This window comes from Notamacropus eugenii, chromosome 2 (assembly GCF_028372415.1).
Source record: "Notamacropus eugenii isolate mMacEug1 chromosome 2, mMacEug1.pri_v2, whole genome shotgun sequence".
Lineage (NCBI taxonomy): Eukaryota > Metazoa > Chordata > Mammalia > Diprotodontia > Macropodidae > Notamacropus > Notamacropus eugenii.
In genome coordinates, this window is record NC_092873.1 from 351,724,561 (window position 1) to 351,750,229 (window position 25,669).

General features: G+C 38.2%; 1 protein-coding gene across 2 annotated transcripts in view; it reads right to left on the bottom strand.

Annotated features, from left to right (window-relative positions):
* Positions 1-22,803: 22,803 nt before the first annotated feature.
* The window catches only part of B4GALNT2 (beta-1,4-N-acetyl-galactosaminyltransferase 2 (SID blood group)), a 40,016-nt gene continuing 37,150 nt past the window's right edge, over positions 22,804-25,669 (bottom strand). Inside the window, exon 11 of one of the 2 annotated variants that reach the window (XM_072646135.1) lies at positions 22,804-25,635. In XM_072646135.1, coding sequence (XP_072502236.1) covers positions 25,424-25,635 — 212 coding nt within the window. In that variant the 3' untranslated portion in view covers positions 22,804-25,423. The remainder of the gene's footprint in view (positions 25,636-25,669) is intronic. The other variant, XM_072646136.1, reaches the window with a different exon arrangement.

Genomic DNA, 25,669 nt, shown 5'->3' on the forward strand with positions numbered 1-25,669 from the left:
GGTAGAGACTACCAACTTCATGAGACTGCAGCAATGGTACTTGCACCAAAGAGGTGGCCTTAGGTTTTCAAAGACTGTACCAGGTTGTAGCAGATTTGACTATGCTGGAAAGGCTTTGAGGATGGCCCAGCAACAGATTGAGTCTGTTTTTCAAGGACCATCACAGCTAGCATGGATGGACTCCTTAACCAGCTGGCCCCTTAGTGATGAATTCTTTGGCATCCCACCAGATATAAATTTCCAAAAAATGAAATTATTCATCATTAATTAGAAAATAAACTGATTTCCAGTTCCAGGATTACTCAGGGAGGAAGATATTTCATCTCCTTTTTCCAATACCAATTAACTGTCTTATTTCCCAAGAAAATAAAGCACTAATATTGAGTGAGAATGAAGAAGTAAAAAACCAAGCAGTAGTGACATTCTTTTTAATCTTGAAATCTGGATACAATAGGAAAGGGATCAAATGAACATATGGGGTGTGGAAACCTTCCCCTTCCATTCCTACTTTTAGAAATATTAAGAAATCATATTTTCTCAGTACTTTAGTCTGATGTCCTTGGTCCAGTCTGAACTAGAAACCTTTCTGTGCCTATAAATTCTGGGGAAAAATGTCATGTGTTGTACTATTTTTCATCATTCTTTTTTTTTCTTTTAGAAAATTAATTAATTAATTTTTAATTTACCACATTCACTTCCATAAGCTTTTGAGTTTTAAATTTTCTCCACCTTCCTTTTCTTCCCCCCTCCTCAAGATAGTGTGCAATTTGATAGGCTCTACATGTGCATTCTTATTAAAAATACTTTCACATTAGTCATGTTGTAAAGAGGAATTAGAACAAATGGAATCACAAGAAAGAAGAAACAAAGCAACAAAAGGAGAGCAAATAGTATCCTTCAATCTGCATTCAGATTCTATAGTTCTTTCTCTGCATGTGGATGGCATTTTACAACATGAGTCTTTTGGAACTGTTTTAGGTCCTTGCATTGTTGTGGAGGACTAAGTCTATCAAAAACAGTCCTCACACACTGTGGCTGTTACTGTGTACAGTGTTCTCCTGGTTCTGTTCACTTAACTCAGCATCAGTTCATATAAGTCCATCCATGTATTTTTGAAGTCTGCTTGTTCATCATTTCTTATATAGCACAACAATATTCCATTACATTCATGTACCACAACTTGTTCAGTCATTCTCCAATTGATGTATATCTCAATTTCCAGTTCCATCACAAAAAGAACTCCTAGAAATATTTTTGTACATGTGGGTTCTTTTCCCATTTTTATGATCTCCTTGGGATACAGCCCGAAAACTGATATTGTTGGGTCAAAGGTATTTTTCATCATTCTTAACCAAGGTCTAACTAGTTCCTAAAGGGAGAATCTTGATCAGCTCAGGAAGAAGTCTTCCCTGATTAGGGTAACAATCAGACTACAGGCAAGAACTTTTAAAAATAATTTAAATAAAAGATTTAATTTAAATAACTGATTGAATGCATTTAAGTAATAGAATAATTATAATAACATAAATAATTTAAATAATAGAAGTATCTCTGACTTGTTAGAAGTATTTTTGACTTGTTTGTCCTTTGACAGAATGTCTTGACTTGTGTGTGAATTGGATTTAAATGACGCAGAATTGCACAAAGCTCTCTTTCAGCGTTATGGAAATCCAGTAGTCTTTGGAGTGCAGGGGATGACCCTGGTGTCTGATCAAGCTCTAATTGCTCCATAGTGCCTGCTTCAGCTGCCTTCATGGTCATTGCTAATTGTTCTCATCTGCCCATTCTTCTAGGGGAAGTCTTCACAAGCTTGGGGTAGACTCCCCCCTAAATCCCTAATAGGTTTGAGGACTGTTGCTTACCTCCAACCTGGTTTAGTCCATCTACTGAGATAATTTACTGGGTGTGGCCACTGTCCATGCTACAGCTTCCTGGAACCACAGGTGAGAGCTGAGTGCCAGGTAGACCCCAAGGTGGATAAGCAGACCTAAAAAAGACTTGCAAAGTCCTCACACAAGAGGTACTAGTTCTGCTTGAATACCTCATACACCCCCCACCTTTGACTTAGTGAACACTTATAGGGAGTGGTTAAATAAGTATAAGAATACTTATAAGGAGTGGTTAAAAAGGAATTGAATGGTTTTTAGGTAAATGGTTTTTGAAGGTGACCTCAAAAGTAGATGACTATTACTTTCTGATGAATCAAAACTGTTACCTCCTGTTAATTAAAAACTAAACTAAAAAAGTTCAATTAATAAAAATAGATTTCTCTTCCTTTTACCCATTCCTTTGGGGAAAAAAGAAAAGAAATGCCACATTTTTGTAAAAATATTCATAATCAAGCAAAACAAATTCTTTCATTGGTTTCATCATTAGTCCTTTGGAATTCTGATTCCTCATTGTATTGCTCAAGGTTCCTAAGACTTTCAAAGATGTTTATTTTTATAATGTTCTTGTATAAATAATTCTCCTGGTTCTGCTATTTCATTCCGCATCCGTTCATACAAGTCTTCCCAGGTTTACCGAAACTATCATTTCTGGTCATTTCTTACTACAGGATACTATTCTATCACATTCACTTATCACACTTTGTTCTTTCATTCCCCAATTGATGGACATGCCTTTAGTTTCTTGGTTTTTGTCACCACAAAAAAAGAACTGCTATAAATATTCTTGTATATATGAACGTTTTCTCTCTTTCTTTGATTTCTTTGGGCCATAACCTTACTAGTAGTTTCAGTATGCCTGTCTTCCTGAGCCCCTTCAGCATTTGTCATTTTTCTTTTTTTTTGCCGACTTTGTCAATAGTGTAAGGTGGGAACTAAAGTTGCTTTAATTTTATTCTCTAATTATTAGTTATTTGGAGCATTTTTCCCCATATGGCTACTGATAGCTTGGAATTTCTTCCTTAAAAAACTGCCTATTTATATCCTTTGAAAACTCATGAATTGGGAAAGACTTATTTTTATAAATTGGAATTATCTCTTTATTTATTTTGGAAATTTGACCTTTATTAGAGAAACTTGCTGCAAACATTTCTCCCAGTTATGTTTGCAGTCTAATTGTAGCTGCATTAATTTTATGCATAAACTTTAAAATTTTATGTAATCCAGTTTGTTCATTTTGTCTTCTGTATCCCTCTCCATCTTTTATTTGGTCATGAAATTTTCTCCTAAACCATAGATCTGAAAGTTAATCTTTTTCATTACTTCTTTAATTTATTTATGATGTCACCTTTTATGTCTCAGTCATGCATTTTTTTGGACTTTGTCTTGGTATATGGCATGAGAGGCTGATTTAAATTCAATTTCTGCCAGACTATTTTCCTATTTTCCTAGGAGTTTGTGTCAATTTGTGAGTTATTGCCTCAGAAGCTGAGGTTTTGGAGATTTTCAGACTCTAGAGTACCATGTTCTTTTATTTCTGTATTTTACATAACTAAACTATTGCACCAGTTGACCTCTGTCCCTTAAAACAAAACCACATTGATGATTTTTATTTACTTCATCTTGCTTGTAGAATTTTATCTTTGTTTTAATTGTAAGAAGAAAATAGTTTAGTCAGTGATTTTTCAAAAAGCAGGATAGATCTCGGTCTCATGTTTATTATTCCTCTTTTCCCTCAGCAGAAATGCATGTGAGTTAAAAAATTTGTCTGACAGATTTGTGCCCCAAAAACAGAATATTGAGTATTCCTACCACAGTGGTAAAACCACTCCCCAAGGTTGCAAAGGACATCTCTCCATGGTAGAACAGGAAATAAGAAGTTCTATTTCTCAACCTATAGAATTTAGGGGAGGAATATATCAGAGATCTATAATTTCTTATGGCACAAGGTGGCAGGGATGACTATTGCATTGATATAGAGTGAAAGGACCATTCTCTTGGGAATAGAAACTCTTCCACTTACTGACTTGCCTAAGTTGTTTTAGCCACATGAAGACAGATGGTATAGAGTAAAAACTTGCTGGAATTAGAGTCAAAAGAACTAGGTTCAAATTTCTGACTGTGCCACTGGCTGCTTCTGTGTGATTCCATTGGATTAATCACTTCTAATCACACTTCTACAGCAGCGAGGTGGAGCAGTGTATAGAGCATCAGTCCTGGAAGACTTTCTTCCTGAGTTCAAATCTGAACTCAGACACTGGACAAGTCACTTAACCTTGTTTGCCTCAGTTTCCTCATCTGTAAAATGAGCTGTAGAAGGAAATGACAAATCACTCCAGTATTTCTGTCAAGAAAACCCCAAATGAGGTCCCAAAGAGTTGGACATGACTGAAATGACTGAACAAGAGAAACAATTCCAATTGTAGATCTCTGATTCTTTAAGTTCTCTGCTTAAGTTCCCTCATCTGTAAAATGGGGACATTCAGCTAAGGAATGGCTAAAATCTCTTCTAACTCTAACATTCTATGAGATTAAGAAGAGAAAGCATTCAGTTTCATAGAACAACAGGTATTTTTGCCCAATGTTTTCCTTTTTATAGAAAAGGAAACTGCCCAGATCCAGTGTCCAATATCTTAAATCAGTGGAGTACCAGGGAGCTGGGAGAAGTCCGATCTCTTGACTCCCAGGCCAGGGCTCTTTCTATTTCTTGTTGGACTTGGGAGTCAGGAAGATCTGAAGTTTGAAATGCACCTTCCACACTTAAGAGATATGTTTTGTTATTTAGTCATTTCTGAGTGGTATTAGAATCTTAGGAGTTTTCTTGGCAAAGATACTGGAGTGGTTTGCCATTTCCTTCTCCAGCTCATTTTACAGTTGAGGAAATTGAGGCAAACAGAGTTAAGTGAATTGGCCAGGGTCACACAGCCAGGAAGTGTCTGAGGCTTGTTTTGAACTCAAAGTCTTTCTGACTTCAGGCCCAGTTCCCTATTCCCTGAACCACCTACCTGCAATAGATGTGGAGGATATCAATTGAGGGGTTTTTAAAAATGTGTTTTTTGATGTTTTTCTGATATGAGGTACCACTGGAATCTAAGGAAGGACCTTAGTCATTTCACACTGAGGGAGGAAGGAAGACCCTCATTCCAAAGTTCCTACATTCCACCAAAAAAGAAAAAAGGATTCCAGGAATTAGGAGAACTGGAATAAAGACTCCCCAGCTGACTTTCCCTGTTCTTTGAAGTAATCTGGGTAGGTAATGGGTTATCTGATTTGAGTCTACCTGAATTAAAGGGAGGGAGAAATCTGTGTTTCTCAGAAGCCCATTCCCTACCCCACTTTGGCCCCCACCAAATTTTGTCACTCTTTAAAAAAAATTTTTACACTAGTTATACACACACACACACACACACACACACACACACACACACACACACACACACACACACCACAACTTGTTCAGCCATTCTCCTATTGATGGACATCTCAATTTTCAGTTCTTGGCCACCACAAAAAGAGCTCCTAGAAATATTTTTGTACATGTGGGTCCTTTTCCCATTTTTATGATTTCTTTAGGATACAACCCTAGAAGCAGTATTGCTGGGTCAAAGGATATGAACATTTTTATAGCCCTTTGGGCATATGAACCTTTTTCTTTATTTTGCCAGTCTTTTGTTGAGGTTATTAGAAAGCTTAGAATTTCTTAAATGTGACCCCTCCTTTTTTTTTTTTTTAAAGCAAAAGATTTGGGTTGAATGAACTCCTGTGGTCTCCCGGTCCATAAACCTTAACATGCTCTTGGTGAACTCACTGGTCATCTTCCTTCTTGCCCATCTTATCCAGGAAAGATCGTAGCTTAGAAAGGTCATAGTCTTCCACTGTATCTGGGGCCATCTCCAGTCATCCTGATCTATATCTTACCTCTGGACCCAGATGGCTCCAGAGCAGGGAGTGAGGCTGCAGACTTTGCACAGCCCACCCTCACTTAAATCCAATTTACTTGCAAGTCATGGCATCACCTCCCTGATGGTGGACAAATGATGACAGCAATAACAAACCAAGTCACATGAGCAGATTGAGTGAGCCTTGTCTCTATCCCATGTCATTTTCCTCTCCCCCTCCTTCCCTTCTCCCAGACATTCCTTCAGCTTCCAATCTGGAGAGATCATCAAAACCTAGGACAATCTTGCCACCTACTTCTCCTCGTTCTTTCTTCTGCACTCTTCTGCATTCCTGCATGGGTCTAGCCCATGTTGGTGAATGAGAGGGTCACCAGATCCTAAGAAGCTTAACTTCTTCCTCATTAAACAATCAACAAACATATATTAAGTCTTTTATGTGAGCCAGAGTTCAAACCTGGCCTCAGACACTTACCAGCCTTGTGACCCTGGGCAAGTCACTTAACCCTATTTGCTGCAGTTTCTTCAACTGTAAAGTGTGTTGGAGAAGGAAATTGCAAATTTCTCTAGTACCTTTACCAAGAAAATCCCAAATAGGGTCACAAAGAGTTGGACAGTACTGAAAAGACTCAACCACAACAAATTATAGGGGCCAGTCACTGTGCTACGTGGTGGGGAGACATAGAGAAAGAATAATAATTAGCAGTTTTATAACACTTTAAGATTTGCAAACACTTTGCAAGTATTATCTCATTTGATCCCCAAAACAATCCTGGGAGGTAGTTGCTATTACTGTCCCCATTTTATAGATGAGGAAACAGCTAGTAAATGTTCAAGTGGAAATTTGAACTCAGGCTTTCCTGATTTTTGGTCCCTCACTCTAATCTACTGAACCACTCAGCTGCCACTCTATCTACAGGAATTTACATTCCAATGCAGGAGCTGCATGAATATAAATAGGTCTCTATTAAATAAATACAGAGTAGAATTTCCAAGACTAGCTTTTCTTGGGAGTTGGTCAAGATCCAAGGACTGTGATTTAAAGACTCCTGGCTTCCAGGTCTAGCTCTGCCTTGCTGAATCTAACCTGCAGGTCAATGCATGCAAATAAGTTAGTGCTGAGATATCAGATATGAGGCAGTAGGGAGAGGAGAATCAATCAGATTAAAATATAATTGGGAAATATTTAATAGAATATATAAAAATGCAACAGAACACAGATAATGTTAAAATATGATTTTCTATGGGAAGCTAGGTGGTTCAGTGGATAGAGCACAGAGCCTAAAGTCAGGAAGACTTGAATTCAAAACTAGCCTCAGATTCTTACTAACTGCACGATCCTGGGCAATTCCCTTAACTTGTTTGTCTCAGTTTCCTCATCTGTAAAATACTCTGGAGAAGGAAACAGCAAACCACTCCAGTATCTTTGCCAAGAAAATCCCAGATGGAGTGAAGAAGAATTGTATATAACTGAATAAGAAAATATATACTTATGTACTTATATGTACTTGCATATTTATGTACAATTTATTGGTCCTTTCTGTTTGATTTTTAACATAACTGGCTTAGTGGATAGAATTCTGGACTGAAGACAGGAAGACCTGAGACTAATTCTTCCCTGAGAAACAGATTATACCCTGGGCAAGTCATTTAATCTTCCTAGTGTTCTATTTTTTCATCTGTAAAATGAAGGAGTTGGTTTCAGAACCTTTAAGGCCTCTTCTCGCTCTAATAGCTGATTCCCCAGTCTAAATGAGTTCTCTATGAATTCTCTCTTCTCCCTTTGCTGCATGGGGAGCATTTTTTTTGCCCTGAGTGATTGTTGTAAGGTTTAAAATGCTTGGGATGGAGATGATTTGTATGAATGTTCATTCTTCCTATGGCTCCAATGCTAGATTTTTTCTTTTCCTTTATTCCCGTCTGGTGGTCATTTCATTGAGGTAGGGTTCTAGGAAAGAATACTGTCTTCACCAATGCAAACCAAAAACTATCTAGAATTAATTGTAGATTTCCATCTAGAAAGGACTATGGAGTTCAATTTCCCTCATTTTATGGACAGGAAACTGAAGCCCAGAGAAGTTAAAGGAACTTGTCCAGCAGGTAAGTGTTTAGGGTTAATGCTCCCTGTCCACTGCACCACCCACCTGCCTCTATAATGAGATTCATATTACTACAACATTGAATTTTATTTTTATGTCAAGAGTATTTTATCCTCCCCCTCAATTACATGTAAAGGTAGTTTTCAACTTTCATTTTTGTAAAATTTTGAATTCCAATTTTTCTCCCTTCCTCCCCTCTTCCCAGGATAGCAAGCAATCTGATATAGGTTATATGTGTTTAACAAATTCCCACATTAGTCGTATTGTGAAAGAAGAATGAGAACAAAAGGGAAAAACTATAAGAAAGAAAAAACAAAAACCAAAAAAAGTGAAAACAGTATGTTTTGATCTGCATTCAGACTCCATAGTTCTTTCTCTGGATGTGGATGGCATTTGCCTTCATGAACCTTTTTAGAGTTCTCTAAGATCATTTTATTGCTGAGAAGAGCTAAGTCTGTCAAAGTTAGTTGTCTCACAATGTTACTATTGCTATGTACAATGTTCTCTTGATTCTGCTCACTTCACTCAGCATTAGTTCACATAAGTCTTTGAAGGTTTTTCTGAAATCTACCTACTCATTATTTCTTATAGAACAATACTATTCCATTACACTCATATCTCACAACTTGTTCAGTCATTCCCTAATTGATGGGCATCCCCTCAAATTCCAGTTCTTGACCATCAAAGAAAGAGCTGCTATAAATATTTTTGTATATGTGGGTCCTTTTCCTTTTTTTATGATCTCTTTAGGATACACACCTAGTAGTGGTGTTGCTGGACAGAGGGTATACATGGTTTTATATAGCTCCAAATGGCTCTCCAGAATGGTTGAATCAGTTCAAAACTTTACCAATAATGCATTAGTGTACCATTTTTCCCACATCTTTTCCAACATTTATCATTTTCCTGTTTTGTCATGTTAGTCAGTCTGACAGGTGTGAGGTAGTACATCAGGGTGGTTTTTGATTTGCATTTCTCTCATCAGTAGTGATTCAGAGCATTTTTTCGTATGATTATAGATAGATTTCTTTTCCTCATCTCGAAATTGCCTGTTCATAACCTTTGACCACTTCTCAATTAGGGAATGACTTATATTCTTATAAATTTGACTCAGATCTCCATATATTTTAGAAATGAGGTCTTTATCAGAAACACTGACCAATTTGATTGCCAGATTTCTGCTTTCCTTCTAATATTGGTTGCACTGGTTTTATTTCTGTAAAATCGTTTTAATTTACTGTAATCAAAATTATCCATTTTGCATTTCATAATGTTCTCTGTCTCTTGTTTGGTTACAGCTTCTTCTCATCTCCATAGATCTGTCAGGTAAACTATTCCTTGCTCTCCTAGTTTGCTTATGGTATCATCCCTTATGTCTAAATCATTTATCCATTTTGACTGTATCTTGATTTATGTTGGTCTATGCCTAGCTTCTAACATACTATTTTCCAGTTTTCCCACCAGTTTTTGTCAAATAATGAGATCTTATCCCAAAAGCAGGAGTCTTTGGGTTTATCGAACAGTAGACTACTTAGTATTGCATTGTGTGTACCTAACCTGTTCCGCTGATCTACCATATTTCTTAGCCAGTACCAAATAGTTTTGATGCTTGCCACTTTATATTATAGTTTTAGATCTGATAGGGTTAGACCACCTTCCTTTGCATTTTTAAAAAATTAATCCCAATGATATTCTTGACCTTTTGCTCTTCCAGATGAATTTTATTATTTTTTCTAGTTCTATAAGATATTTTTTTGATAGTTTGATTGGTATGGCACTGAATAAGCAAAATAATATAGGTAGAATTGTCATTTTTATTGTATTTGCTCTGCCTACCCATGAGCTATTGACATTTTTTCAAGTTTAGATCTAACTTTATTTGTGTGAAAAGTGTTTTTAAATTATGTTCTTATGATTCCTGGGTTTGTCTCAACAGGTAGACTTCCAAATATTTTATATTGTCTCCAGTTATTTTAAATAGAATTTCTCTTTCCATCTCTTGCTACTGGGCTTTGTTCATAATACATAGTAATGCCAATGATTTTTGTGGGTTTATTTTATATCCTGCAACTTTGCTAAAGGTATTAATAATTTCAAGTAGTATTTTAGTTAATTCTCTAGTATTCTCTAAGTGTACCATCATGTCACCAGTAAAGAGTGATACTTTTGTTTTCTCATTGACTATTCTAATTCCTTCAATTTTTTCTTCTCTTTTTGATAAAGCTAACATTTCTAGTACAATATTGAATAACAGTGGTGATAATGGGCATTCTTGTTTTACCTCTGACCTTATTGGGAATGCTTCTAGCTTATCCCCATTGCATATAATGCTTGCTGATGCTTTCAGAGAGATATTGCTTATCATTTTAAGGAAAAATACATTTATTCCTATGCTCTCTAGTGTTTTTAGTAGGAAGGGATGCTGTATTTTGTCTTTTTCTTTTCAGACAGGGGAAGGCAAGGCAATTGGGGTTAAGTGACTAGCCCAAGGTCACACAGCTAGTAAGTATGAAGTGTCTTGAGGCTGGATTTGAACTCAGGTCTTCCTGACTCCAGGGCCAGTGCTCTATTCTCTATACCTCCTAGCTGCCCCTGTATTTTGTCAAAAGCTTTTTCTGCACCTATTGAGATAATTATATGATTTCTGCTATTTTTCTTATTGATATGGTCAATTATTGAACCAGCCCTGCATTCCTGGTATAAATTCTACCTGGTCATAGTGTATTATCCTCACGATAAATTGCTGTAATCCCTTTGCTAATACATTTAAAAAATTTTTCATCAATATTTAGGGAAATTGGTCTATAATTTTCTTTCTCTGTTTTGGCTCTTCCTGGTTTAGATATCAGCACAATATTTGTGTCATGAAAAGAATTTAGTATTTTAGTAATTTTTATTTAGTAATTTATTTCTAAATTTATTATTTATTACTAAATTTAGTAGTACTTTAGTAATTTAGAATTTAGTAAACTCCTTCTTTGCCTATTTTCTCAAATAATTTATATAGTATTGGAATGAATTGTTCTTTAAATATTTGGTTGAATTCACTGGTAAATCCATGTGGTCCTGGAGATGTTTTTTTAAGGAGTTCATTGATTACTGGTTCAATTTCTTTTTCTAAAATGATGTTACTTAAGTATTTTACTTCCTTTTCTATTAATCTGAGCAATTTATATTTTTGCAAATATTCATCCATTTCTCTTAGATTGTCAGATTTATTGGGCATACAGTTGGGCAAAATGGCTCCTAATTCTTGCTTTAATTTTCTCTTTGTTGGTGGTCAATTCACCCTTTTCATTTTTGATACTGATAATTTGGTTTTCTTCTTTCTTTTTTAAAACCAAATTAATCAGCAAACATTACAAATCAAGACTTGATTTATTGTTTTGTCTAATAATACAGAACATAATTAAGTGGCAGATTTCCCTCCTCCCCCTTGGGAGAACTGCTTGTTAAACATTTGTCAGCACACTCCTATTCCCAAACTCCTATTGGTCTCTTTGTTTCTGGTCTCTCCTTTCTATAATTCATCCTTCACATTGTGCTTAATTAATTTTCCTAATCTGTGTTTCTGACTAGTTCACTCTTCTTAATACCTGTAGAGGCTCTGTATTAGATAAAAACTAAACTACTTTACCTGATATAATTTGATCCCAATCTACCTTTCCAGCCTCATTTCACATTATTTCCCTTCATGCCCTCTCTATTCCAGCTACTCTACTTTTTTATTTAAAAAAATTTAAAAAATTTTTGGAGGCAATCTGGTTTAAGTGACTTACCTAAGGTCTCACAGCTAGTAAGTGTCTGAGGCTAGATTTGAACTCAGGTCCTTCTGAGTTCAGCCCCTCCAGGGTTGATGCTTTAACACCACTGTGCCACTCCACTGGCTGCTTTTTAGAACCTTTCTATTTTTTCTTTTTTTTTTTTTTTTTATTTAGCTTTTAACATTTATTTTCACAAAATTTTGGGTTACAAATTTTCTCCCCTTTTATCCCCTCCCCCCCAAACCCAAGCATTCTAATTGCCCCTGTGACCAATCTACTCTCTCTTCTATCCTCCTTCTCTGCCCTTGTCTCCGTCTTCTCTTTTGTCCTGTAGGGCCAGATAGCTTTCTTAACCCCTTAACCTGTATTTCTTATTTCCCAGTGGTAAGAACATTACAGTTGATCCTAACACTTTGAGTTCCAACTTCTTTAGCTCCCTCCCTCCCCATCCCTTCCCCTTGGAAGACAAGCAATTCAATATAGGCCAAATCTGTGTAGTTTTGCAAATGATTTCCATACTAGTTGTGTTGTATAGGACTAACTATATTTCCCTCCATCCTATCCTGTCCCCCATTACTTCTATTCTCTTTTGATCCTTTCCCTCCCATGAGTGTCGACTTCGGATTGCATTCTCCTCCCCATGCCCTCCCCTCCATCCTCCCCCCGACCCTGCTTGTGCCCCTGTCCCCCACTCTCCTGTATTATGAGATATGTTTTCCTATCAAAATGAGTGTGCATTTTATTCTTTCCTTTAGTGGAATGTGATGAGATAGACCTCATGTTTTTCTCTCACCTCCCCTCTTTATCCCTACACTAATAAGTCTTTTGCTTGCCTCTTTTATGAGAGTTTGCCCCATTCAACTTCTCCCTTTCTTCTCCCAATATTTCTCTCTCACTGCTTGATTTCATTTTTTTTTTAAGATATGATCCCATCCTCTTCAATTCACTCTGTGCACTCTGTCTCTATGTATGTGTGCGTGTGTGCGTGTGTGTGTGTGTACTCCCACCCAGTACCCAGATACTGAAATGTCTCAGGAGTTCCAAATATTGTCTTTCCATGTAGGAATGTAAACAGTTCAACTTTAGTAAGTCCCTTATGACTTCTCTTTGCTGTTCACCTTTTCATGGTTCTCTTCATTCTTGTGTTAGAAAGTCAAATTTTCTTTCCAGCTCTGGTCTTTTCATCAAGAAAATTTGAAAATCCTCTATTTCATTGAAAGACCATTTTTTCTCCTGAAGTATTATACTCAGTTTTGCTGGGTAGGTGATTCTTGGTTTTAGTCCTAGTTCCTTTGACTTCTGGAATATCCTATTCCATTCCCTTCGATCCCTTAATGTAGAGGGTGCTAGATCTTGTGTTATCCTGATTGTATTTCCACAATACTTGAATTGTTTCTTTCTAGCTGCTTGCAATATTTTCTCTTTCACCTGGGAATTCTGGAATTTGGCCACAATGTTCCTAGGAGTTTCTCTTTTTGGATCTCTTTCATGTGGTGTTCTGCGGATTCCTTGAATATTTATTTTGCCCTCTGGTTCTAGAATCTCAGGGCAGTTTTCCTTGATAATTTCATGGAAGATGATGTCTAGGCTCTTCTTTTGATCATGGTTTTCAGGTAGTCCCAGAATTTTTACATTGTCTCTCCTGATTCTATTTTCCAGGTCAGTTGTTTTTCCAATAAGATATTTCACATTATCTTCCATTTTTCGAGTCTTCTCGCTATGTTCTGTGATATCTGTCTTTCTCATTAAGTCCTTAGCGTCCATCTGTACCATTCCAGTTTTGAAAGATCTATTTTCTTCAGTGAGCTTTTGAATCTCCTTTTCCATATGGCTAATTCTGTTTTTGAAAGCATTCTTCTCCTCATTGGCCTTTTGAACCTCTTTTGCCAATTGAGTTAGGCTAGTTTTCAAGGTGTTAATTTCTTCAACATTTTTTGGGGTCTCCTTTAGCAGGGAGCTGATCTGCTTTTCATGCTTCTCTTTCATCCCTCTCATTTCTCTTCCCAGTTTTTCCTCCACCTCTCTAACTTGATTTTCAAAATTCTTTTTGAGCTCTTCCATGGCCTGAGCCCATTGGGTGGGCTGGGACACAGAAGCCTTGATTTCTGTGTCTTTGCCTGATGGTAAGCATTGTTCTTCCTCGTCAGAAAGGAAGGGAGGAAGTGTCTTTTCTCCGAGAAATTACCTTCAATAGTTTTATTTCTTTTCCCTTTTCTTGGCATTCTCCCCAGCCAGTGGCTTGACCTCTGAATATTCTCCTCACACCCACCTCGCCTCCTGGTCCTCCCAGCCAACGTTTGGGGACTGAGATTCAAATGCTGCTTCCTGCCTTAGGGCTTTTGGCGGGGGCAGGGCTGCTATTCAGTGTGAGAATTAAGTTCAGATGGTCAGGTCGGGGCAGGGCTGCCTCTCAGGCTCAGTTCCCTCAGGGGGTTTATGCACAGACCTTCCACAATGGATCCAGGCTCCCGCCTGCTTGGGGAGCCCCTGTCTGCAGCCACCTCTCAGCTTCTATCTCCCAGGGGGGCCCGAGCCATGGGGGCACCCCACTCCCCTCTCGACCCGCCAAAGAGACTCTCTCACCGACCCTCGTCACCTGTGGGTGGGGGGGCTTGTGCCGCCACTGGAGATCCCGTCTCTGAAGCCTGCTCGGATCTGTACCTCTCGGAGCCAAGGCCGCCGCAGGTCCGGGCTGGGCTCCGCGTCTGCAGCGCGACGGACCTTTTGCGAGAGGTTTGCAGTTCCCTCTGTGGGTGGAGGGACCCGCGTGGCCACAGGAGATCCCGTCCCCGTAGCCCACTCGGATCTTTTCCTCACGGTGTCGCGGCCGCTGCAGGGCTGCACTCAGCTCCCAGTCCCGGCACCCAGTCCGCAGCGCAAAGGACCCCCCGCGAGAGGTTTGCAGGTCTCTCTGGAACAGAAATCTCCCTCGCTCCAATATTCTGTGGCCTCTGGGTGCAGAATTCATGGTGAGTTACTCCCCTCTAGCCGTTCTGTGGGTTGTGGGTTCGGAGCTATGTGTATGTGCGTCTTTCTACTCCGCCATCTTGGCTCTGCCCCCACCTTTCTATTTTTTCAAAGCTTAGCTTAGACACCATCTTCTCTATGAAGCTTTTCTTGATCCCTCTCCCCATCTGCTCCTTACCTAAAAATTTTAAGGGCACTTTGTATCCTTCCTTTGCCACATCATTCCCAAATATAAGACAAATTTGTACTTATCCATGACCGTGTCACATTCTATTACTGCCCTTCCCCTATCAGGGAGGCAAACTTCTTGAAGGCAGAGATACTGTTATATTGACTCTGTGTATCTCCTGTGCTTAGCACAACGCCTTGGGCTCAGTTTGTTTGTTCAGTTATGTCCTACTCTTTGTGACCCCGTGAACCATAGCACTCCAATACTGTCCATAGGGTTTTCTTGGCAAAGATACTGGCCTAGTTTGTTATTTCCTTATCCAGTGGACTAAGGCAAACACAATGTAGGATATGTTCAGGGAAGACTAGTACCTCTGGTGTGATGGCTACTGAAACCTCAGGGCTGCTTACCATCTTTGGTGTCTACCTGGTCACCAACTCTCACTTGTGGCTCCAAGAAGCTGCAGCATGCACAGTGGCCCCATCCCAATAAACCATTTAGAAAGATAGGTGAAACCAGGTTGAGGGTACCTGAATGGCCTCAGACCCTTTGGTGTGTTAGAGGAATGTCTACCCCAAGCATGTAGAGACTTCTTCAAGGGGTGGATGAGAACAATTTGATCCAGCGACTATGAAGGCAGCTGAAGCAGTTGTTGTGGAGTGCTAAGGGCTTGGTTAGACATCAAAGCCACCAAGGCTATTCACTGTCATCACCAGTTGTCTTGACTTTGCCCTGCCACTGTACTGTGATGACTCTGGAAGAGAATGAGGCTGATGGCTTTGCACAACTCTGTCTTACTTAAATCCAATTTATGCTCTAATGAAAAGATATCACCCATACCAAACTCGTATTGGTCTGATCAGCCACAGTCAGTCTCACTGTAACTTGATTGCAACATAGTGATGCCATGTTGGTCCAGGTTGTTTGTCCTTCATTTTCAAAGAGGACCATGACATCCGGGAAATGATGACATGATTTTGATATTGGTCCTCGGTGAGAACGAAGGACAGCCAAACAACCAAGGCAAACACAGATTAAGTGACTTGCCCAGGGACACACAGTGCATCAGGTTTGAACTCGATTCTTCCTAACTCCAGGTCCAGTCCTCTAACCACTGAACCACCTAGCTACCACCTCGGACTCAGTAGGTATATAATAAATGTTTGTTGAATTGTTGAATGCATGTGATATTGAGAAAATCACTTTCCCTCTTTAGGCCCTTATTCTTCATCTGTAAAATAAAGATGATTGGATGAGATGATCTCTAAGGTCCCTTCCAACTTTAGATCTATAATCCTGTGTCTAGGTGAATAGACAGTCAGGAAGACCTGGGTTCAAGTCCTGTTCCTGCCAAACATGGCTAACCATTTAACCCTTCAGTGTTCCAGGCAGCCTTTTAAGACTGCAAGTTAGAAAGAATGTGTCATCCTCATCAGGGAATTCCATATGCCTTTGATTTCATAGGTTCAGTTCCTACTCAGTTTGAAGTTCTTTGATCTAAGACTTTGGCTTTAGTCTTAATTAGACTTTATTCCTGGCCCTTAGAAGAGAGACCCATATCCCAGGACGGTCTGTAGCTGCAGTTCACCAAGAGTCCAGAAGATGGAGAAGTTCACTCATGAAAGGAGACTGGTCTTTGTTTCTAACCGTCCCCCTTCTCCCCCTTCTCATTTTCAGGCCAGAGAAATCATTTGATTGGGTTCAGTTAAGAAAGATGTGGACCTCTGTGTCATGGGCAACTAGGAAGCTTTATGGCAGCCATTCCCGCTCGGAGTTTTCTGTGGCCTATTTTTGTTGTTGGCACTTGTTGTCACTCAGCTACTGTAAGAACCACAAGGTTTACCTTGGGATGAGTGCTCACCATAGTGAAATAGATAGAGGTTCCTGAACAGGTCCTAGATTACATGGAGCTATTTCCAAGACTTTACTCACTGTTGCAAGAGTCAGCATAGGTCATAGTACTGAATTAATAGCTAATAATAAGAGCAGATAAGAATATAGTACTTTAAAATTTGCAATGCACTTCATATGTATATCATATATATACACACACATATGTGTTTATATACATATATACACATATATACATTGCTGTTTATTGTTCAGTTGTTTTCGATCATGTCCCACTCTTCATGACCCCATTTGGGATTTTCCAGGCAAAGATACTAGAGTGGTTTGCCATTTCCTTCTCTAGCTCAGTTTTAACAGATGAAGAAACTGAGGTAAGCAGGTTTAAGTGACAGGATTACACAGCTAGCAAGTGTTTGAGTCCAAATTTGAACTTAGGGAAATGAGTCTTCCTGACTCCAGGCACAGCACTCTATCCACTGTGCCACCTAGCTGCCCCTTACGTACATACACGGGTGTAAATATATGTATTTGTGTTTTTATATCCATAACTACCTGAAATTTCATATGAACTGCTCAGCACAACTCTATAAGGTAGGTGTAATTATTCTTCCCATTTTGTAGAGGAGGAAACTGAGGTTGGCAGAGGTTAGGTGACTTGCTCAGGGTCACAAAACTAACAAACATCAGAAGTTGCCTGACTCCCAGTTCTAGCATTCCACCTACTAAGTTACCTGTTTGGGCCAATCTGGTTTGGACTAAGTCTCTCATTGGGCTAATCACAAATTCACAATCACAATTTCAAAGGGCACCTATAATCATGTAAATGTAACAGGAACAACTGATAAATCTGTTGTTAATTTTACAAAAGAAGAGAAACCTAATTTCTTTTCATAAATTACCAAGAGCAATGAACAGCATTTTACTTGTATTCTCAGGTAACCCAGTGCCTGACACATGGTAAATGCTTAATAAATGCATGTTGAGTTGAATTGTCTTGGCCTAGTTTCCAAAAAAAGGACAGTAATACACAAAGACCACTTCCACATGACTCAAGAACATTTTTAGTTGGAGTATTTTGTTAAAAGTACTGTAAGGCACTGATTGATACCCAAATCTCCAGAAAGAACAAATATATGGAACACCTCTAAGGGGAATTACCAGGACTTGTGCTAACACTGACAGAGATGCCCTTCCTACTGAGTATCTGTTCAGACATGACACACAGTTTCTGAGAATTCAGCAAATAAGCTGTTTCTGAATGGGAATGAATTATGTGGCATGACATTTGAAGCTTGTTTCTGGTGATAAATACAAATGTAATGGAGATGGCCCAGCATAGTTATCATGAACATACATAGCATGTCTGCCTGATTCAGTCCCTACATGGGCTTCAGAGTATCCAAAAGTACTCCGTGGTTGTTTCAGATTTTCTAATCATCTGGAAAAGAAACGAACTTTTGCTTGGCTGGTAATTTGGAAGTTGGCACACCTTCAAAAGGCCCTAATACACCAAAGTGACTCTTGATTTTCCTGTTGGCTGTGTTTGAGTAAGAGGGCAGGGACTGCTCTAAGACTCTGGGTGGGGAAAGAGAACCAGTACCAATATCCTTCTCTTCCCATTCACACCTAGCTGAAATTATGAGAATATGACACTACTGCTGATTCTTTCATGCCTTCTATGTGAAGGAATGTTAGGGAGGTAAAAGACTAGGCTGAGATCTTGTGAACTTCAGAAAGTCAGAAGAGTGAACCATCAAAGGTCCAGTGAAAGGACTTCATCATACTATGTGTGAGTAGCCAAGTCTGGTCATTCAGAACAGCCCAAGGAAAGAGATCTAGCCTCCAAGTAATGGATTGACCCCACAGGCCGGTGTCTGATCCTACAAGCAATTGATTGAAGCTGTTCATACTTTAGGTTTAATTTGGAAGTAAACTTGGAGTGAATATTTTGTAGCACCTGCTTTAAGATTGAGCCCACTTCCCCTAGTGACTAAGGAGGTATAGGAGAGAGTGTGCTCCTGGGGGTTAAAGGGAAACATTTGCACTTCCTGTTATATCTTCTCAGAATATATTATTTTGTAAAAGTAATTGACATTAATTGGTTAAAGGATACTGACATGTTAATCACTGGAGGGTATTGGTGATATAAGACAGATAGTTAACTATAACTGGTGATTGATATTAGGAAGAAGACACCAGCATGGGGGCTTGGGTCATTAGCATTAGAGAAGAACCCACACTGCTGCACAGGGGTGATTTGCCTAAGGTATACAGGTAGTAAGCATCAACGGTGGGATGGACACCCTATATCTTCTACCTTTAGAGTCAGTGACCATGCTGTTTCTTATTCCAAGCATTGGGGAAAAGCATGAAGTTGGAAAATGTCACCTGTGAGGGATGGCAAGGAGGTCTAGTTGGCTGGACCATGGAATGCATAAAGGGGAATAATGTATAGTAAATCTGGAAAAGTATTATAGACTCTGAGAACTGGAAGGAATTTCAGGAGCATCCAGTCCAACTCATACCAGAAGGGCATACCAATTACAGCGTATTTGACAAATAGCCATGTAGCCTCTTCTTGAAGATCTCCAAGGAAGCCCTCTCCCTCCTAGTGAGTGAATACAGAGTGACAGTCAACTCTTCGTTACTGGAAACTATGCTTCTCTTAATGGAGCTTTTTTGCCTGCCACATCACACTTACCACCTCTGTAGGTAATGCATTCCATCTTTTTTTTTTTTTTTTTTGGATACCTCTAATTAAGAACTAAATAGATCTTCCACAGCTTCAGCCTATTTGCTCTTAATTTTGCCCTATAGGTAGAAACAGATTAAATCTAATCCCTTTTCCACCACCCTCCTCTTCTCTCCTCCAGGCTAAATATTCCCAATTCTTTAAACATATCTTCATATGATAAAGACTCAGATACCTTCTTTTACATACTATTCAGCTTATTAATGTCCTTCAACTCTGGTGATCAGAAATGATCACAATATCCCACATGGGGTCAGAACAAAGAAAGATACAGAAGGACTTTGCATTTCTTCATCCCTTAATCTATGCTTTTCTTAATACAGCTTTTTCTATCACCACATCACACATCATGATGACTTGTACTGAGTTTGCTGTCTGCCAAAATTCCCAGATCTTTTTCATTTTTAATAGTTTATTTTAATTTTTTCAATTAACAAGCATTTTAAATTAATATGTCCCTCCAGTAATCTTCTCATAGCTGCTTTTGCCTAAAGCAAATTAAGGGGGGAAAAAAACTACGGAAAATAAAGCCCTCAATACCTATCTACATAATCTGGCAAAACAAATTCCCGTATTAGCCATGTTCATAAGTATTAGCGTGTTCTCTGTTAGGTGAGTCTTTTAAAGTTGTTGTTCTCTTTGACATTAGCATTGTATAGGTGTTCTCCTAGTTCTGCTGTGCTTACTTTTCTCTGCATCAGTTCATAGAGGTCATCCCAATTTCCTTCGAATTTGTTTTATGGCACAGTATCTTATGGTAGAATAATATCCTATTGCACTCATATACTACAATTTGTTTAACTATTTTCCAATAGTTTCCAGTTTGGCACTACCATATAAAGCACTGCTATAAATATTTTTGTACATATAGAGGAGTCGTCTTCTTTGATTTCTTGGAGGGGGGAGAGAAGAGTATAGACCTGTCAGTAATATGACTGAGTCAAAGCCTGTGGAGTTTGATAACTTTTGGGGTATGGGTGATGCAAGAATAACAAGACCCCAGATTATCAAATTTGTCTTGGGGTTTATTGAGTCCTCTAGCAAGGAAGCCTTCCACATATGGGCAAAAACTTCCCAAAGTGAGTTTACATGAGGCTTACATGTACTGAAACTACAAAGGAAGGAGAAGCTTCTGGGAAAAGGAGATTGGGAAGGGGATGTTGTAAGAGCTAGCTGACTGGATAAGATACCTTCATCTGAATGACCAAACTGATTCATTAAATCTGGGAAGCTTTGAAGAGGTTAAAAGATATTGTCACACAAGATGTTCTTGTGGAAAGATCATTGGGGTGGGAAGCATGGCAACGGTGTGGTTTCATAGTGTATTGTGGTGGCACCATCTCAAAGAATTCAGAGTCAGACCACCTCGGATCTAAGTATAGGCATTTATTGAAGATTGATGCCTCTCAGAAGCAGTCCAGGTTCCAGGAGGAAGCAGCAATTTCAGAGAAAGCAAGATGGATTTTTATAGGGCAAAGATGCAGTTACATAACAGAAATTATGAATATTAGAAAGGCAGGAGGAATTTGTTAAAGGATTAGGTAATAGGGTGGGTCCCTTCTATGGTTCAGTGGCCAAACATCCTAGTCATGCTGCCCTCCTATTGGCTAGCTATTGTGGTCCTGTCTGGTTAAGAGGGAGAGTTAGGTATTGTGGCCCTGAATTAGGCTAAATGGATGATGTGATTGTGGTTGAGTATAGGAACACATCTGTTCAAATATGTGAATTAGACATGAGGGAAATGGCTAGCTAAGGGCAGTGGCTGTATTGAGTCTGGGGGCCTGTGATGTGGTTAAAGCCAGATTGTGTGGATAAATCAGGACATGCCTGCTGTTCAGTGGGGGCCCATAAGAAAGTGAGAATATTGAGGCTGGGGGCAGCTTTATTAGGATTCCATCAGCAAGGACCACCTTTAATTGGTGAGCTAATGCTTAACACAAACTGGAGGGAGTTGTGATGCACAGGGGTATAGTTTCAAATTGCTGGCCAAAATTTATAATTTAAAGCTTTATCGACAATGCATTAATGTACCTGTTTTCCCACAGTCCTCCCAACATGTTATTTTTTCCAGTCTGGTAAGTATGAGTAGGGAACTGAAAAGCATTTTAGTGTGAATTTCTGTAATAGTGATTAAGAACATTTCAAAACTGATTATTGATAGCATGAATTTCTTCCTTTGAAAACTGCTTGTTCATATCTTTTGACTATTTGTCTATTGGGACACTGGCTCTTAGTCATAAATTTCACTCAGGCACTTATATATCTTGAATATAAGGTCTTTTCTGGAGAAACTTGTTGCAAAGTTTTTTTTCCCCCATTACCTGTTTCCTTTCTAATTTTTACTACCTTTGATTTGTTTATGTAAAATAAAAAATTGCATAACCAAAGATGTCTATTTTATCTTGTGTGATTCTCTCAATCACCTATTTAGTCCTGAATTCTTCTATCCACAGATTTGAAAGGTAATTTCTTTCTTTCTTGTCCAATTAGTTTACAATATTTATGTCCAGGTCATGTATCTACTTGGAGCTTTTTTTAGTGTATGGTATAAGATGTTGGTCTAAAGCTAATTTCTGCCAGAATGTAGTTAAGTTTTCTCAACAGTTTTTATCAAGTAGTAGTTCTTCCCCCCAAGTGAGGTCTTTGGGTTTATCAAACTCTATGCTACTATGTTTGTTTGCATCTATATTATTCATACCTAATCGGTTCCACTGATCAGCCTCTTTCTCTTTGTCTCTGTGTTTCTCTGTCTCTCTACCACTATCAAAGCATTTGAATGATTACTTCTGTGCTGACAGACCCATTTCCTTTCTGCCTTTTTAAAAAAATTATTACTCTTGATATTCATGACCTTTTGTTCCTCAATCTGAATTTCATTATTGTTTTTCTAGTTCTATAAAATATTTTTGAGGGTTCCTTTGTTTTCCTGTCACCTAGATTTCTCACCATATCGCTCCTCTCACTCCCCTACACAAAAAGCCATCTCTTATAATAAAAAACAAAAAAAGGGGAAGAAAAGTTCAATAAAACTAAACAAACAAAGAAATCTAACATATACAAAATTCCATACCCCTAATCCCCAACCTCTGTAAAGAAGTGAAGAGAGGTATTTTCTCATATCTCTACTTTGGGGACAAGCATGGGCATTATAATTTCAACATTAAGTTTTGATTTTATTGTTGCAGTTATTCTCTATATTTAGATAGTTATCACTGTGTATATTGTTTTCCTTGCTGTGTTTCAGTTTCATCATTTCCTCTGCTTCTGTATATTCATCATAGTCATCTTTTCTTAAAGCACAGCATTATTCCATTACATTCATGAACACAATTTGCTTACCATTTCTCAATCAGTGGGCATCTACTTTGTTTATAGTTCTTTACTATCATAATATATGTTATTATTATATATATAATATAATAAATAATATAACAGTGTAAGCAATATATGTATATGTGGTTCTTTTTGTTTGTCATTGATCTTCCTGGAGTATGTGAAATCTAAGAGTGGAATTTCTGGGTCAAAAAGTATAGATAGTTTAGTGACTGTCTTGGCAAAATTTCATATTGCTTTCTAGAATGGTTAAATCAGTTCACAGCTCCACCAATAATGCTTTAGGATGTTCAACTTGAAGTAAAATCTTGGTGGGTTTTTGGGGAGAATTTCATTCTCTTATTATTATTGATTTGGAGCATTCTTTCATATGGCTATTAATAATTTGCAATTCTTTTGAAAATTGTTTTGTTCACATCCTTTGACCACTTGGTTAGGTCTTATATTTTGCGGTTTTCCTCTAGACTCCTTTTCCAATTCTGATTTCATTTTTAATCTTTTTTATGGCATTTCTTCAGTCCTTGTGGCCAAGCCATTTCCCCCGCTGAGGTTCTACATGTACTTTTTTTGGAGTTACTCTCTCCTTCTGGGTATGCCTCTTGGGCTGTTCTTAACTCACAGTATTTCTTCATTGTGTTTGGTGTTTTCTCTTTACTCATTTTTTTCCAGCCTGAGTTCTATATTGGTCCTTTGTGACAATGCCACACTCAGCTGCTGATTGCACTCTTAGATGAGGGGCATACCCTCTGTTCTGTCCTGTTCCTTTCATAGACTGAATGCTGCTGCTACTCTGGGAGTCTTTACCATGGGTTTATGATGCTTTCCATCTCCCCTGGCAAGACCCCTCTCCCAGTACATTATGCTTCTGGTCACTTTTTCTGTAGTCCTGGACTGGGTAGAGAGGCTTACTTACTTTTTGGCCTCAATTATTATTTGATTTGATGCCCCTTTACATTTTTGTTGGAGTGAATGTGGAGAACCTGGTTCCTTCATGACCTTTGGTTTCATTCCCTTAATCAGAAGTCCCTGCTCTTTATTCTTAAGAGCTTAGCATCCAGAACTGAGTATCTTCTTCTAGGGTAATAGAAGGCCTCAGCAGCCAGTTCTTTGAGGGAACAAGGCAGGGTTAATTTTTTTTTTATTAATCTAAGGATAAAGTTACTTTGCTCTTTCTAAAAGATCTTGGAAAAGCCTGTGGATTTTATTTAACCTGAAAGAGCATGACAACCACTTATTTGCCTAAGATTTTTTTTTATTAAAGATAAAATTTCCGAATTTAAAACTCATTAAGAAGATCATCATAGAACCAAGTGAGAAAAGCAACTTTAAAAAGATTCCATGTCTTCCTGGATTAAGGCATTTTCTTCCCTCTCTTCCCCCCAATCTCACCCCATGAATCTATAATAACAGAAAAGTTCTCAAGAGTTGTCCTTGAAAGCTGTAGAATAGGAATTCTTAACCTGGGGGTCCAAATATTTTTTTCTTGAAAATTGAATAACTATAATTTTAATATTATTGGTTTTCTTTATAATCCTACATGTTTTCTTTTTATATTTAAAAATATTATCCTAAAAAGAAACTTATTAGCTTCACCAGACTACCAGAGGGATCCATGAAACATGGAAAAGGTTAAGATCTCTGCTCTAGGTGATCCAGATGACAAATAGAGACTTCTCCCACTACCACTTTACCAGGTTCAAATCACTATCAATGATCATCCCCCATTGTTAGCAAATTTCTTTCTCAGTTCTCTTAGTTAGAGTAGTAAAAATATAGAGTTGTTTCTTTCTCCTAGTTGAGGATACAAGAACAAAGATTCATATATGGTTTTCTGTGCTAAGAGCATTCCTGCTACTTCATTTTGGAAATGACATCATGGAAAATCAAAGTGACTCTGTATAAAAGACACATCTGGATTTAGGATCATGGAAAAATTTCTTAAGAATAACAGTGATACTTTCAGCTGACTTTTAAAAAGTATTAATTATTAATATTAATTACTAATATTCTTTCAAGAAGAAGCTATTGCTTGAGAAATTATGCAAATATGATAATTGTCTTTACTACATAAAAATTATTAGCATCTCAAATTGTGCTTAATGAATATGATATCAACTTCTGTATCAACATAGCTGCATTTATTGGCATGTGGTAAACATGGGCCATGTAGCCAATGTCCACTAATATTCTGTTGCAATTATTCCATATTTTCTAAAAAAGGATTCTTAAGACCTCTATATTATGAAGTACTAGTATTAGTATTAGCATTATGGTTGACATGTCCATAATTTTATCAACAAGTCTGTTATGGTTCAAAGAAAAGCTAACTATGACTGAGCAAATTAGATCCTCATCTTTCTTATGTATAAAATGAGGATGATAATACTTTCACTGCATATCTCATAGGATTGTTGTGGGTAAAACCCTTCATAAATATTAAAACTTATCATTATATTCCATGTTACCTTGACCACTGGGAGGCTCCTCGCCCTAACCAAAGATTGATCTTACCCCAATTGCCCTTCCTACCACATCACCCGTTACATGGTTTCTTTCTTTCTTTTTTTTAATCAATTAGTTCATTTTTTTAGCTGCAAACTTCAGTCATTTCACTACTGACTGGCCTACTCCATACCTCCTGTCCTATTGACTGGGGATAAGTTACTTGGAAGAGTCTAATTTGCCCATTCTACACTACCCTCAGCCTCATCTCTGAGTGTAACACTGGAGATGATTCTTGAAGTAGTGGAGGGCCATCTTGAACTTGAACTGATTCTGAGTGTTAGTTCGGAACACACTGTAGGCTTTTTCCAGGGCAGCTTGATCTGGGTCAGAAGGTTTGTTGTGGGCCTGGTGTTTCACAATCACATTTGAACACGATCCAACACGAAGACTCCCTAGCCCATCAATGAAAAACTCTGTTAAGGGAGGGGAAACAGAGAGAGAGAGGAT